The 15586-nt window shown below is 59.3% G+C and overlaps 1 protein-coding gene across 11 annotated transcripts in view; it reads right to left on the reverse strand.

The window, feature by feature from the left end:
* Nucleotides 1–4671, reverse strand: part of COL7A1 (collagen type VII alpha 1 chain) — a 31278-nt gene extending 26607 nt beyond the window's left edge. For 9 of the 11 annotated variants that reach the window (XR_012582226.1, XR_012582225.1, XM_074549800.1 and 6 more), the window contains exons 1-9: nucleotides 4187–4671; nucleotides 2191–2281; nucleotides 1902–2082; nucleotides 1660–1819; nucleotides 1473–1566; nucleotides 1234–1392; nucleotides 868–1031; nucleotides 641–770; nucleotides 441–563 (exon numbers count right to left, since the gene is read on the reverse strand). Coding sequence is in view for 8 of the 11 variants with exons in the window: in XM_074549800.1 (XP_074405901.1) it covers nucleotides 441–563; nucleotides 641–770; nucleotides 868–1031; nucleotides 1234–1392; nucleotides 1473–1566; nucleotides 1660–1819; nucleotides 1902–2082; nucleotides 2191–2281; nucleotides 4187–4612 (1528 nt within the window). In the remaining 3 variants the exon portion in view is untranslated. Of the gene's footprint in view, nucleotides 1–440; nucleotides 564–640; nucleotides 771–867; nucleotides 1032–1233; nucleotides 1393–1472; nucleotides 1567–1659; nucleotides 1820–1901; nucleotides 2083–2190; nucleotides 2282–2930; nucleotides 3125–4186 lie in introns of those variants that run through there. The other 2 variants (XM_026792466.2, XM_074549802.1) reach the window with 2 other exon arrangements.
* Between the last annotated feature and the right edge of the window lie 10915 nt (nucleotides 4672–15586).

The following is a 15586-nucleotide window of genomic DNA, read 5'->3' on the forward strand; positions in this document are numbered from 1 at the left end:
AGCACTGGGAAGAGACTGGGACGTGGGCCAGTCTCTGCACCCCCTGCAGTGCCCCAGGCCAGGGTGAGGCTGCCAGGTGTGTGGCTCCAGCCCTGTCCCTGGCTGGAACAGGGGTCTGCTGCCTGCCCCCCATGTGCAGCAGCCATGAGGGCACACGCCAGGCCCCAAGCCATTGTGCACGCCCAAGCACACACCCTGAACCTTGCACATGAAGCCTCGGGGTGCAGGAATACACAGGCTGCCTCCCCAGCTCGGCATAGCACGCGCCCCACACCCACCGCACGCGTGCTGGCTGCCGTGTGAGGGTGGGTGGGTACACACCCACAACACTCTGGGCATGTATTCCTGCATTCACACTCATCCCTGCATCCCTCTGCCCAGGGGCTGCACAAAGGCAGGGAGCCCAGGCAGCACTGCCCTCACAGGGCCCATGCCCTCACCTTGCACAGCGTAGCTGAGGCTGTAGCCCTGGGGGGGCTCGGGGCCAGGCTGCCAGGCCAGCCGCAGAAAGGTGGGTCCAGCCTCCACCACGCGAAAATCCAGCACAGAGCCAGCACGGCTTTCTGGAGCACACAGAAGCAGGGATGAGTCCCCAGCCCCATGCCTGCACCCACCCATCCCTGCAGACATGGACACTCACGGGTCCGTGCTCGGCCGGACACGGACTCGCCGATGCTGTTGGCGTACTGGGCGGTGACAGTGACCAGGTACTCTGTCCCAACACGCAGTCCCCGCAGCACAGCGTTTGTCTCCCGTGGCCCCACGCTCACCTGGGCAGGAACAACGTCACCCCTCCATCAGCCCCAGGTCACACATGGAGCCACCAGGAACCCCAGGAGCTCTGAGCAGTCAGCTGGGGGCACTCACCTCCTGCCGCTCTGCCAGGACAGGCTGCCCCAGCCCCGTCAGTGGCACGTACTGCACCCGGTAGCCGGTGATGGGGCCACTGGCTGCTCTCCAGCGGACCCGCAGATGGTCCAGGCCCCGCTCTGGGATCTCCAGGTTGGAGGGGCCAGTGTGGCTTGGCCCATCTGTGGGGTAGCACAGGGGCTGTTGGCTCCACAGTGCATGAAGCAGAGAGGAGATCTTGCTGTGGCAGCACAGATGTGTGCCCAAAGGGATAGGATGGCCAGGAGGTCATTTTGGGGGTGGGATGGATGCTAAATGTGCACAGTCTGGCACCCAGCACTGACAGCAGCTGTGCCCCTGAGGGAGGAGGATGGGGGCCCATACCCAGCAGGCGCAGGGTGCCCCCAGCAGTGGTGCACACCCTCCGTGTAATCAGTGGCACCAGCGTGTCCAGCAACTTGAAATCGCCAACATAGAAGAAGAAGGCGTCAGTAGGCATCGAGGCCACACGGACCAGCTCCTTACGGTCAGCGTTCTTAATACCTGGGACACGGAGATGATGAGTGAAGGGGGACCTGAACCAAGCAGAAGACTCTTTCATGTGCTGCAGAAGCCTCACTCACCCACAGCGAAGACCTTGATACCCTGGCTCTTCAGCTTTGCTGCTGGCCCCTCAGCATCATCCTGGGACTTGCCATCCGTGATGAGAATGCAGATCTGCAGGGCCAGGAAAGAGCTGTGGGATCCAGCTTGGGGTCCATGGGCCTGACACTTCTCCCCATGTTGCCAGGGTCACTGCTCTGCACATACCTGGGGGACCCCAGGCCGGCGCTGCGTGGGGCCGAAGAAGTTGTCAGCAATGTAGCGGAAGCCAGCGCCTGTGCGAGTGTTGCCACCCTTGTAGCTCAGCTGCTGGATGGCCCTCCGGACACTTGTGCCATCAGTGTGCTGGGAGAATGAGAACTCCACCCTGGAGTGCACAGGGGGACACTGTCACTGTCACTCAGCCCTGCCACCCTGCACCCCACCCATGCCCCCTGCCTTGGGCTCACCGTGGGTCATCACTGTACTGTGCCATGGCAAAGCGCACTGCCTTCTCACCCACCACCTGCACAAAGGGCCCCACCAGCTCCTCCATGAAGGTGCGGACAGCTCGGAAATTGTTCCTTCCGATACTGGATGAGCCATCCACCAGGAAGGCGATGTCGGCCTCCAGCACATCCTCACACACTGCTGCGGAGCAGTGACAGCACTCAGGGAACAGACCGATGCTGTGGCACATTGGTGCTGAAGCCCTCTTACTGTCCCACCCACCGTGTGGACTCAGTGCTGAGCGCCTACCTTGGCTCCTCTTCTGTGCCATGGCAGCTGGAGGACGCAGGAGCGCCGGGAGCACAGCCAGGAGCAGGAGTTGGCTGCTCATCGTGGGAGCCTGCAGGACAGGATGCTGCCACCACGGTCCCACACCAGCCCCAAGCCTTGGGGACAGCAGTTCGGGAGGTTCCCAGCACCGCCCGTGCCAGAACGCCTGGCAGCGCTGGGCAGGCAGGGTGCCAGTGGCGCCCCGGGCGCCCCAGGGCGCGGAGAGAGCCCCGCTCCGGGCCGGGACAGGCGGCGGGAGCCGGCCCGTGAACAGCCGGTGGAGGGGACACAGAGAGCCCCGGCCCGGCTACAGCCCGGTTCTGCCTCTGCCACCCCTTCCCCTGCCCCACGGCACGGCATGGGCATCAGCGCCCTTGGCCCCCGCCCGCAGGGGCTCCTACGCCCCGGGAAGGTGCTCCAGGGCAGGGGAGCCAGCGCGGGCAGCCCGGCCTGCCAGCCCCTGCCCCGCTGCACGGAGGGCACCTGGCCCGGTACCCCCGCGATGTCCCAGCCCGAGTTCAGCCCGGCCTGCCAGCCCCTGCCCCGCCGCACGGAGGGCACCTGGCCCGGTACCGCCGCGGTGCCTCCGCCGAGTCCCAGCCCGAGCCCAGCCCGGCCCGGGCGGTGCCAGCCCCGCCGCGGAGCGCGGCCGAGTGCCCGCGGTGCCCCCGCGGAGGCTCCGACCTGCCCCGCGGTGCCCCCCCCAGCTCCAGGCTCACCCGCCGCCCCCGCGGGGCCGCTCCGTCCCGCACCGCTCCGAGCCGTTCCGTGCCGAGCCGTGCCGGGCGCAGGCGGTGCCGGCGCGCACCGGCCCCCGGTGCTCCCGCCCCTTTATGGAGGGCGGCCCGGAGCACGGGCCGGGGGGAGCGGAGCGGCGCGGCCCCCGCCCAGCCCGGCCTCCCAAAGGGCTTTTCCCACCGCTCCCGAGAGGGAAGGAAGGAAGGAAAGCAGCTCCTGAGGCTCTCCCCGCTCCAGGGCCACCCGGGCTGCCCCGCGGCTGCACCGCGTGCAGCGGCGCCGGGATGGGATGGAGCAGGACAGGGCTGGACACCCGGGAACGGCTGCGGCTGGGTTTGCCACCGAGACCCCCGTGGGGGGCTGAGCGGGCTCCAGTAAGGCTCAAGGCAGTTTTCCCTCCAGTATCTTTCGGGAAGGTGAGCAGCTCTGGAACCTGCAAGCCAGGAGCTGGCCACCCACTTCCATCCATCCATCCATCCATCCCAGGGGAATGTGTCCTGGAGACTTGAGATGGATCCAGGCAGACCTGGATGAAGCTGCCACAGGGACCTGAGCCCCTGGCATCATCTGGTTTAAAGCCTGGCTCTGAGCACCAGCCCTGGGAAGGGCATTGGGCCTGAAGGGCTGCTCCCCATGCCAGCACAGCTCCCACCAGGTTGCAGGACAGCCAGGCCTCATCCAGGATCCTTCCTGCACACAGGGCTGGGGGTACCCAGCATATGGGGCCCTGGCACCCATGGCTCTAGTACGGGGACTGTGCTGGAGTCAGCTGTGGGAACATCATCCTGCCCTGCTCAAAACACCATCTCACTGCAGGCTTGTGGCTGAGACCTACCCCGGAGCTGGAGACACTTGCTGGAAAGCCACTGGTGATGTGGCTGCAGTTGCTGGGAGGAGGAGAAAGAGAGAAGATGCCCAGCAAGGCAGGCAGGGACCTCGTGTTGCCCTGGTCTCATTTCTGCCCATCCTGTGACTGGTAGAAGTGACTGGAACAGTCCCCTGAGGCTCCTCCTCAGCCCAGGGTGCACCTTTGACCCTTAGGGTACTCCTCACCCCCAGGGCACCTGTGGGACCACAGCGTTCCTTGGGGCAGATCACACAGCACCTCATCCTCCCCACTGGTGCCTGAGCTCACCTGGGGTTGACCTTGCCTCAAGGAACCTGCCATGCACCCCCTGCCACCTGTCCTCTGTCCCCTTGGTCAGCCCTCATTCCCTGTCCTCAGCACCCCACGTACCTGTGCCCTCCTGGGCACTGCCCCAGGGGCTCCCCTCCGGCTCCTGGCAGGGCAATGCACAGACGGGTCCAGAGGCATCTTCCTTGAGGCAGCAAGAGGAGCAACACTGGGGATCTCTGGGGCCCGGGGCCACCTCACAGCTGGGGGCCGGGGGCAGGGCCACCGGCCACCGAGCAAAGATGCTCCAGGGTCGGCTGCAGGCAACTTTCCCAGGCACAAGCTGTTCCCAGGCAGGGGAGGAGCGGCGATGCCCTCGCTCTTCTTAAAGGTACAGCAAGCAGTGCATCCCCTCCTCTTCATTAGCCTTCCTCTCCTCAGAGCACAGCCCCGGCCCCCAGGGCTGGCGGGCGGGTTCCGGAGCTCGCCGTGCCCGCAGCTCTGCCCCCGCCTGCCCCAGCGCTGCGGGTCCGGCCGGCAGCCCAGCATCCTCAGGTCAGCACCGTCCCTAGAGCCTCCTCCCGCCAGAGCCCGTTTAATGAAGACAGGGCGGCTGTCCCAATTAGACCGGGGGCTTGGTGAGACAGGGAGCGGAGGGGCCTGCCAAGGGCTCTGTGGCTGGCCCCGGGCCCGGAGCTGCGGAGCCGCCCCACGGCGCGGTGCCGGCGGCGGGGCACGGGCGGCCGGGGGTCACCGCGGCCAGGGGGCAGCCCCGGGGCGGGCAGCGCCCAGCGGCACCCGGACACCGGGACAGAGACATTTCACAGCGGTGCCAGGGGTTCTGCCCGCCACCTGGGCACCCAGGACCGCAGGCACTGCCTTGGGGTGCTCCCCAGTCACCCACGGCAGCATCTTGACCACCTTACCAGCAGCACTGCCCTTACATGTGCGCCGGAGCGGGGCACAAGGGCTGCTGGGTCCCCAGAACCGGAGTGTCTCCGCCTCCGCGGTGTTTCCCAGCTTCCCTCCGCATACCAGGAGCAGGGAAGGAATCTGCGGCCGGCGGCGCGGGACGGTCCTGCCCATGCAGATGGAGAGCGCCAGGTGTGAGTGACTCACGGGCACCCCCGCGCCGCTGCACGCCAGCCCCTCCGGGGACAGCCTGAGAGGCTGGAAAGCCTGCTCAAAGCCTGGCCGGCTGGCAGCCCAGCCACCAGTCATTGCCACAGCCCAGACCTGGGGTTCCCCATCTCCCAGCTGGCTCGGCCCCAGAGCGTGCTGATTCCACTGCACAGACACTGAACAACATTTGTAGGGCTGGCCCTGACCCCAGCTCCTCACCTGTGCATGCCAACCTGGCTCCCAAATGACACTCAACAGCTGGCCAGATCATGACGCATTCCAGGACACCTCCACGGGTCCCAATAACCCTGGTCTTTGCAGGGCACTCCCCAGGAAAGCACTAACCCTGAGCCTCACAGGGGTCATGCTAACCCTGGGAAGGGAACCCCCTGGTTTGAGAGTGTGCACAAGGGAAGCACAGGAGCTGAGCCTTTCCCTGCCCCTGCTTGCCAGGCATGAGGCCTCACTGCTGCCTTAATGGGAAAGAAGAAAATCTTCAGCCCCAGGTGAGGTTTCAGCTCTCTGGGACGGGATGAGTCACACACCATGGGGAGGTACAGCACCTGCTGCACAGTCAGTCACACACCGTGGTGGGGTACAGAGCCTGCTGCACAGTCAGTCACACACCGTGGTGGGGTACAGAGCCTGCTGCACTTGTGCTGCTGTGGGGATTGCTGCCCCCATCCCCTGCCCACCCTCTCCACTGCCTCTGGTGCTGATGTGCCATGAGCTGGGATTCAGCACAACCCTTACAGGATTTCAGTTTTCTGGCCCTGCTGTGTTCTGCAATGCTCCCCACCCCAGCAGACATCGGCATTCCCAGCCAGTGGGGATACATGGGGCAGCTCTGGGGCTGCTGGAAGGGAGAAGCCACCTCTCCCAGCCCTTCACACTGGGGAGGGGAGCAGCAGGGGGCTAGTGCTGAGGCAGGGGAGGGGTGGAGGAACTGGCCAGAGCCTGGAGGGGGAACCTTGTCTGCCACAGGGGCCAGTTGAGACATGCTCCAGGAATGTCTTCCAGCACCAGGCACCGCCAGCTCCATGATGTGGCACCCAGCCACCCAGCCCAGCATCCCAGAAAAGGAGCCCATGACCCCTGGCTGTCACCAGTCAGTTCAGAGAGAGCCCAGAGGGACAGGGTGACACTCACAGTGCAGCCCTGGGGAACACTTGTGTCACCCCATAGGACAACCCAGCAACCCAAGAGACCACAAAATAGACCAGGGTGGGAAAGGGTCAGCCCTTACCTCCTGCTGACCTACCCTGGTGGGTCTGGGGTGGCAAAATGTCATGCCAGCCCTCCAGACTGCACTTCACAAGGGAAACAGACAGAAACAAACAGCTCCTCTGTACCAGAGCACCCTCCATCCTGCTGCTGCCCACGGCCACATCCCTGTGGCAAAAGGAGTCAAAGTATATCAGGATGAAGTTTTGACCAATGAGCTTTCCTCCCTGCCCAGCAGCTCTTGGGATGTCCAAAGTTAAGGGGATGTTCCCATTTTGGGGGACCTTAGCTGCTGTGGAGGCAGCAGCAGTCTGGTGACAGAATGAAGATGGAGCCAAGTGGTCACTGTAGCCAAGCTTGGGGTCAGGCTGAGCCTGCTGTGCCTCCCCACAAGGCTCCCCATGGAGTGGGTGCATGTCCTGGCTCTCCACAACTCCTGTGGAGGGATGGAAAGCTTTTCCTGTCTGTAAACTGTTGTGTCTGGAGGCAGCTGCCAGCACAGCTGCACACCAGCATCGCACGAACCTGTGCTGGGCTGTGGCCAGGCCCCCCTGGCCGTGCAAAACGGGCTCAGGAGGGAATGGTGACACCACGGGGACGTGACCCTCCCCTTAGCCAAGCAGTGCAGGAGAAGGCAGCCCTGGTCAGCCCAACCACAGAGGCCAGGCTGCTTCTCAGGCACAGCAAGTGAGGGGAGAGCCAGGCACCACCAGGGCTCTGCCAAGGGCTGGCAGTGCTTTGCAATGGCATGGGGCCAGCATGCCAGAAAGGGAAGGTGACAATGGGGATGATGGAAGCAGGATAAGGAGCCAGCAGCAGTGAATGGGGCTCTAGAGTGCCTAGTTAAAAAGTTGCCCTCAGCTGCATCCTGTGGCTGGGCTCTGGGTGATGCTGGGATACCCAGAGGGGCTGGGGCTGGGTGTCAGGGACCCAGGGGGAGGCAGGGGGAAGGTGTAAGCAGAATGCAGGCAGGGGCTGAAATCCCCATGGCTGCTGCAATCCAGCTGTTCTGCAATCCAGCTCCTCGACTGACTGAGGCAGGAGCTGCTGCCCTTCACTCCTGGCCCTGCAGTCCCCACTTGCAGCTGGGTCCAGGCTCAGTAAAATCAACCCACCTTGCCCTTGAGAAAGGGCATGGAGGAGATGCAGAAATGCAGGGCCCAGGTGCAGCAAAGCTCCCCCAGCACCTCTGCATGGGGGCAGTACTGCCTTTTCCTCAAGCTGACAATCCCATGGGGTTTATGCCCCAGAGATGCCCCACTAGCCCAGCACACACAGCTATGAAAAGGAAAATCCTGCTTCTTTGTAGGGGCGGATAAAAATTCCCCACCCTGGGGTTATGAGGATTGAGGTGCTGCCAGCCTGTTCCTGGCTGCAGGGTGTGCAGGGAGCAGCAGGCAGTGGCTGCCACCCCCTGGGGCACAGCCGGGCTTGGGGTGCACAAAGAGACCAGGGACCCAAAGACAGACCCAGGGACCCATTGCAGGGCAGGAGCCGGCACCGGCAGAGAACAGGGAGCGGCTCCCCTTCCTCCGGGTGCCTGAAGGAAGGAGGAGACGAAGGGAAGCCGAGGGAGCGCTGCCAGCCCACGTCGCACACCCTGGGGCATGTGCGGGCTGGGCCGGGGTGCGCAGGGCGGGACTGGACATGCTGCGCCGGGCGGCTGAGCCCGAGCAGCGCTGCCCTGTGCTCTGCGGGCTCCCAGCGCTGTCCGGCCCTGCCGCGGGCCAGGGGAGGGATGCAGAGGTGAAAGGTGGCATTCCTGCACTGGGAGAGGAGCTCGGGACGAGGCCCGGTCACCGGTGCTTCCCTAGAGCGCCGGGAAAGCCAGGAAATATCTTACCTGCAAATAGCGCGGTGCCACCCGCGCCTCTGGCCGCCGCCTGGCCTCAGCAGCATCCCTCCGAGAAGGTGTGTGACAGAGGGGACAGCTCAGGCCCTGCTGGGTGCTGGGAGGTGTCACAGCAGGGCTGCTCCTGCCTTGTAAGGTGCTGTGCCCCACATTTAGCTTCCAGGGGCTTCAGGGGACTGGAGGGGCATGCAGCAGCAGCCAAGGCCAGGACAGAGCCCAGAGCTGCAGAGCCAGGGCACTTGCAGGAGGAACACAGCAGCTCCTGCCACATGTGGGGACAAGCTGCCATCAGATCCCAAACCCTGCACCATCTCCACTCCCCATAAGAGTGGGACAAGCACCATGAAGCCATGGCTGCCCCATCCCTCCTTCCCAACGCTGCTGGGAGCAGGTGGTACAGAGATAGAAGGGCAAGGCAGCACCACCTTCCCTGCACTTGGAATCTGTTCTGCTGCCTGATGTTGAGCTTTTCTGGGAAAAGGCAGTTGCCCAGCTCCCAGCACAGCACCCAAGGACACAAGGCCAGCGGCAGGCTAATCCAACCCTGGGAGCCCCCATGGACCCTTGAGAACCTGCAGGAGAAGGCAGCAGCATGGCATGGGGTGCTGGAGGGGAGCAGGGTGGTGACAGCAATGACCAAGCAGGGGTAAAAAAGGCAGAGGGGCAGCATGTGGGCCCAGGGAGCTGGAGCTGTTCCAGGGGTGCTGCCAGCTGTGCTGCAAGGAGTTGCTCCTTACAGGGGCTTTGCACAGCTTGATGGCACTGGGTGTATTTGTTCTTCCTTTCAATGGCAACAACAGATGCCTCCCTGGCTGCAGGAGCTCAGGATAGCTGTATTCCCAGGGGAGGAGTACCTTGGCTACTCCTTGTGAGTCCAAGGAGCCAGTCCTCAGGGGCTTCTATCCTGACCCCCAAGGATGGACACGTGGACCCTGCTGCTGCACACAGCTCACAGTGGACTGACCCTGCCTTCCCAAGACATGGAAATAACCAGTCACTAATGCCTTGTGCTCAGTCCCTCCTGCTGCCAGCCCACAGGCACTGGTTCCACTGGCCCTGGCAGAGCAGCACACCAGCTTGTGTTCACAAGTGACAGCAAGAGACTCACTCGGAGCTGCACAAGGAGTTTGCTCACCTCATCTCTCCAAATCCAGATTTCTCACAGTCCCTGTGCCAGGGAAAGGTTGTCCCTCTCTCACTCCTCTTTTGCATGATCCTGCTCTCATTTTCCCACTTCTGTATCTGGGATGCAGGCCTGATGGCTGGGAGTACAGGGTGGTTGCTCAATGCTTCCTCTCTGCCTCTACTCAAGTGTTTCACAACCTGCATCAACCCCCCTCAAAACTACCTGCAGCTCTATATGAATTTCTGGCACGGCTCATGAAAGAGCCCCTGTCCCACTCTCCTGGGGCTTGGCTGCTGCTTGCACAAGGGGATCTGGGATGTGCAGCCCAGCCAGGACCGGCAGGCAGTGCTCCCAGGGAGGGATGGCACAGCTCACATCTGGGTGTGGCAGGGGCCTTGCCTGGGACAGCCAGGGGCTCAGGAAGGGGTTCTTACCCCTGGAGAGTTTGGGCCATGCTGCAGCCTCTGGTAAGGGGCTTTTGCAGGCCTTGGGTGCTGATAAAGGCACGTGGACGGCACAAAGCTCTTTACCCACACTTGCCCATGTTGGCTAACAGAGTTGGATCCCCAGCAGCTGCAGGATACTGCCCTGAATGTCTCACACATGACCGATGATGCATGGGAAGAAGGATCAAGGTCTGTTTGTCAGTCTGTTGGGGTGCTGAGGAGGCTGCAGGGAGCCAGCACCCAGGGAATCGATGCTGCAGGAAGGGTCAGGCTCACCCAACGTGTGGGGCAGCAGCCAGGCTGCAGGGGAAGCTGCTCCAGAGGGATTAATGCAGTTCACGAGACCAGACTTGTCCTGTGTCTCTCCCCCGCGAGGCTGTGCCATTGCTCCTTCAGCTCCTTGGCTGGGTGCCCGACTCCAGAAGAAAAGAATCAAAAGGACGAAGCACCCGCCCTGCCCTGCCGGGTGAATCGCTGTCTGTCACCATGGGAACTCCTCCCTCCCCAGGCCTCCCCTGGATGATTTCACTTCTGGTGGAGCCGGAGGGCGTCACCAGGATGGCACAGGGTGGGGGGACACATCCATGCCACACAGGGACCCCACAGCTGTGGGGCAGGGTGCTGGGGGGCTCCAGGGCAAGGCTGAGCACAGTGCATCCCCAGAGCAGTGACAACTTCGGGGCTCTCAGAGCTCCAGGTCCTTGCAGAAACCATATCACCAGCACCTCTGCACCCCTCTGTGTGGCCACCAAGAAGGGAAGAGCACAGCATCCTGTCTCTGCCCCCTCACCACCTCCAGGACTCACCTTGAACCATGAGGATCTCATCCTCCATACCCCTCAGCGGGGCTGGGGCGAGGTCACCTGTGAGTCAGTGCTGCTCGTGCGAGGCAGGAACAGGAGATGCTTGTGTTCCCACGTCATAGGGGCTCCTGCCAAGAGCTGCACATCTGGAACAGCAGTAAACAAAGCAGGGGAAGCCACAGAACCAGAGTGGACAGCAGCCAGGGGCAGCAGGGACCTCCAGCCTCGCAGCAGCCAGTGGGGGAAGGGGTGCAAAAAGCAGAGCTGCCACGTGGAGCTGGGATGCCCAGACTCGAGCACACTCACCTGCCATCTCCTCTCCCTGACAGCCTCTTGCTGTGCCAGGAGAGCAGAGGCAGGAACTTGCCACAGACCCACGCTGCTCCAGTTCCCAGAGCCACTCTGCACCAAGTTCCTGTGAGAGACCCCCTGGCACAGGCAGTGATCCCTACCTGGAAATCCCACCCTCAACATTCCATGGGTAGCACTGAGCCTGTTCCTCCATCACTCCCAGCTTTGCTCAAGGGTGACATGACCCAAATGGGGGCCATGGGTTTGGTACTCAGGAATCTGCACAATGCTGAGCCCTACAGTGCACCCTGATAAGCTCAGAGTGCACTTTCCTGAAGCTGAAATACATCCACTGCTAAGTCTTGAAGCAACATCACTGCAATTCCTTAGATTAAACATTCAAATGAGGAAGAAAAAAATCCCCTCCAGAAGAGCCAACTCATTCTTCCCTAAATATAACAAATCAAAGATAAGCAGCACGTTCCCTTCAGAGCATTATCCAAGTGCCTACTCGGAATAAAAGCCACATGCAAAGCAGAAAGCAGTGCACAGTACTGGGGCTGCTTTACAAAATGCTTTGCACACCTGAGTCACTGTGCTGAGGGCACTGCATGGGGAGCAGCTTTATTTCTGTGCATTGCACCTGGTGTCAGCACCCACCTTAACACAGTGCCCCAAAATCTGAATGCTCCATGTCACACTGCAGGCTCCTGGTGGAACCAGGAACAGCACTCAGGTATTCAGGCTCATTCTTCAGTATCTTAAGCCTTGCTCAAACCTTGCTTCAGGCATTTAATCCAGCTTCCTTCGTTGTCCTCATGCTGTCCCTGCTGTGCAGTTCTCCCACTACAGCAGGATATAGAGCCTTAAATAAGCCCAGACCATGGCAGAGGTTCAGCAGTGGATGGTGGGACACTGAGCAGGAGCAGTGTCTCCAGGGCACCTGGCAGGTGATCCAGCACAGGTACTGCTGACACCTCTTCATACAGAAAAAAATCCCTCTTGCTCCCACAGATCAGGGCTGGGAGCTCCCCAGGCTGCCATCCCAGCAGCTCCATTTTCCATTCCTGGGCAGATCCCTCTCCACACCCCACACTTCAAACAGCTTTTCTGGGCATCCCCAGTGATGGTCTGATTGGGCAACAAAGCCAAACCTCAGCCTGGCAACCCCACTAAAACCTCACAGCCTCAAGGAAGGAAAATGTATAAGGGGAAAAGACAGGAAAGCAGAGACTTGCATGGAAAAGTGAGAACCATCCAACCTCTGTGGATGGCGTGTGGGGTAAAGCAGCTTTTAATGAGGGTGTTCAGAGCTGCAGCTCAGCCCTTCCAGGCACAGCAGTGCAGACAAAGGCAGCTCCTGCCACCATGCTCGTGCCTCACAGCAGCCTGGGATGGCTGTTGCTGGCAGTCAGGCCTGGATGGGCCTTTTGTCCACCGCTTTTCCACGCAATGAATACACTAAAAGCTTTACACGAGGCATTTCCTTTCCCAAAGAGGAAACAGGATTGCTGGATACGTGTCCAGATATCACTGCTCACTGTTCCTCTCTCCTGGTGAGAGCCTCAGCAGTGAAATGCAGGAGTCCTGGTCAGCATTACCAAGCACCAGGTACCTCCCTCAGCCTGGCCATGCTGCAGCCCCCCTGGGTGACACAATCACAGGAGAACCCATCCCTTTCCTCAGCAAACCACACTAGACACAGGCTGGATGGGGGACAAAGCCCCTGGTCACAGCCATGCCAACACCTCAGTCAATCCCTGCACCAGGGGGCTGAGCAGAGCAAGGCTCCAGCAGCACAAGACACTACAGAGCTGCCCTGCTTTCTAAACCCCACTCACCTACAGCTCCCACTGCCATTTTTCACCAGCCCTGGCAGGACAGCAGATAGAGAAGCAGGCCCAGAGGGCTCTGGGCTCTCCTCCCAAAAGCTCTCTGGCACCAAGGAGTGGCACAGCTCCAAGCCTCTCATTTCTGTGAAAGACTCCCTGCAGCTCCCTGCTTCCCCAGGACAGGCTTGGCTCAGCACCCATGATGAGTATCAACTGTACTTTCCAGGGTGGGTAATTAGCTCAGGTGAGGCAACTCTTGACAATTGGCTGCTGTGGCCCCTCTCTTGGCAAGCACCCGAATCACAAACAAGCATCTCACATATCAAAGGGGCTGCCTGCTCCACAGGCAGATCCACCCTGTGCATCTGCTGGGCCCTGCAGCCCTGCACTGGGGGTACCAGCAGCTCTGCCTGCAGAGGCCAGGACAACATGGAGCACTCAGCACAGGGCTCTAGTGAGCACTCACAGTTTTCACTGCTAGATTTACATTCCTGGAATAGCTCTGTGTAGTGGAGACAAGCCACTGAAATCCTGTGTCCAGGAAACTGCAGAGCCTTGCACGGGGTGCACACAGTATCCAACTTTCCAAATCCTCTCCTTTAGCAGCCAAGAGATGGAATGCCAAGGTGTCATGGAGTAAAAGCAATCACAATAGCTCCAAAGAGGGCACTTAACCTGGAGAGGGTAAGACCATGCAGGAGGGGAGGGAGCAAAGGCCAGTCCATACACCAGGCTAAATTTATCAGCACGGACTAATGGGATCCCAAGTAACCTTCCAAGTAGCAAAATAAAACACTTAAGCCATTGAAAACTAAACTGGTCAAAGAGCCCCACTGAACAATCCTGCATTGTCCATGGAGCCAGGAAACAGATTTATTAGGTCACCCAGGCCATCTCCAGTTACAGTGAACTTGGGATGCTTCTAGGGATGGTTCCAACTCCATCCTCTGGCACTGTCCTTCACTGGGCAGCGGAAACTGTGGGGAGGGAAGGGGGAGAGGTCCAGCAAAAGATTCTTTTTCAAGGTTCAGGAAAAGCTGAGATAGGACACTTCTGTCATGCCAGACATTTCCCAGTTTGGATACTCTGGTGGAGGAACAGAAACGCCCCCATACAGCTCCAAAAGCAGGAGACCTGCCAATGAGATTAGAGCTTCAGCTCCTCCAGTATCAAAGCACTCTGCTGCCAAATGCTTAATGACTCTGCACCAATTCCAGGTTACACTTCCCAAGCCCCTGATAAGGCTCAGAGCATGGGTGACTTTGCCAAGCAGGAACACTTGACTCCTGAATGGGCTTCCCTTTCCCACCTTTTACATCCCCAATTGTTGTTTACCAAGGAAAAAATAATATGGCAAACCTCTCAATCCTTGGAGCTGGTGAGACACTCATGTTTCTGGAGGCATGGACTGCCACAGCACACAAACACAACAAGCACTACAAGGCACAGTGCCACCACAACTGCAGCCTGAAAGTGCCAACATCCTGGGCACAGCTCAGCCTTAACTCTTAACAGGCACCCAACAGTCCTCTGCATCCAGTGCCACTCACCAGGGCACAGTTCCTCATCCAGATCAGCCCAGATACTCAGACTTCTACAAGAAAAAAGCATCTACAAAATCCATTTAAGGCTGCATAAGCCAGGCAGCCCAGCAGACCTGCAGCCTTTGGTCAGGAGCTGGTCCTTGCTGAAGTGCTGGGAGCAAGGCTCAGCACGGGCAGCTGCTTTTCCAGAAAAACAGAGCAACCTGGAAAGCATCCGTTGCTGAGGGGTTTGAATGTGTTCCTAGAATAAAGTAGTAGAGAAGAGCCTGAGGAATTAATTACTCAAGGAAAACATACATTCCCAAAGAGATACCTCCAAAGAAGAAAACTTGTAGGAAATGCTAAGCAAGGATCTCTTTCCTTGTATTTCTCACCAACTGCATAACACTTTGGAAAATTAACCAAGAAGGGAAAATATATAGCAATGGAAGATAAAAGAGGATTACACTCTGATTGCAGTCACAAAACCAAGACAGAACCATTTACTGCTTCCACAAGGCTGGAGGCATAAGTGAGCTTGTTTAGTTGTTCAGCCCTCAGTGCACTTGTAACAAGCCAGAGCTTGTGACAATAGTTAAACCCAAATTGCATCAAGAGCATTTAACAGTTTCAAACTTGCCTAGTATATGCAATGGGCTCAGACACACTGACTCTCTGATCAAGAATCCAGATTCAGCACAATTATTTAGTACACTGGATTAGTCTCAAGTGTAATGACTAACTCTGAGAAACTTCTACACTATTTTTAAATCTCCCTTGTCAGGGCAAAACTTGGAAATTAAATGAGAACCTCAGAGACATTTATCCCAAAGAGGAAAATCAAACAGGAATACCTCGCAGCTTCCAAGGGGAGCTGTGACAGGCTAGTGCCACCTGGTGGGAAACTTTTCTCCATCCCCCTTGCTCAGCTTTCTGTTCCATGTTCCAGCTTCCCAGAGGCAAGACAACGGAGCAACCAGTTTAACACCAAAAAGACAGGGTTAGGTAGCTCTTCCAGCTACTCAGACCTAGAGATTATGTTATGGGTACAGGCCTGAGAAGGCTCTCAGTTATTGCCTAGCTGAGCCTGATTGCATGGAGAGTAAAAGAGGAATGTGTAGTCCAACACCACTACTAGAAAATAATCTCTGCTCAGTACTGAGCTGGTTTACAGATAACCAGGAAGCTTAAGATGAGAGGTAACACATCTCCATATAGAAACATATGGGTTATTATAACATAGCCCCTCTGGACAGATGTTTGCCTATCTATCAACAACAGCTCCAGCTCCTCACATCACATCT

The sequence above is a fragment of the Zonotrichia albicollis genome, chromosome 12, assembly GCF_047830755.1.
Source record: "Zonotrichia albicollis isolate bZonAlb1 chromosome 12, bZonAlb1.hap1, whole genome shotgun sequence".
NCBI classification, from domain to species: Eukaryota; Metazoa; Chordata; class Aves; order Passeriformes; family Passerellidae; genus Zonotrichia; species Zonotrichia albicollis.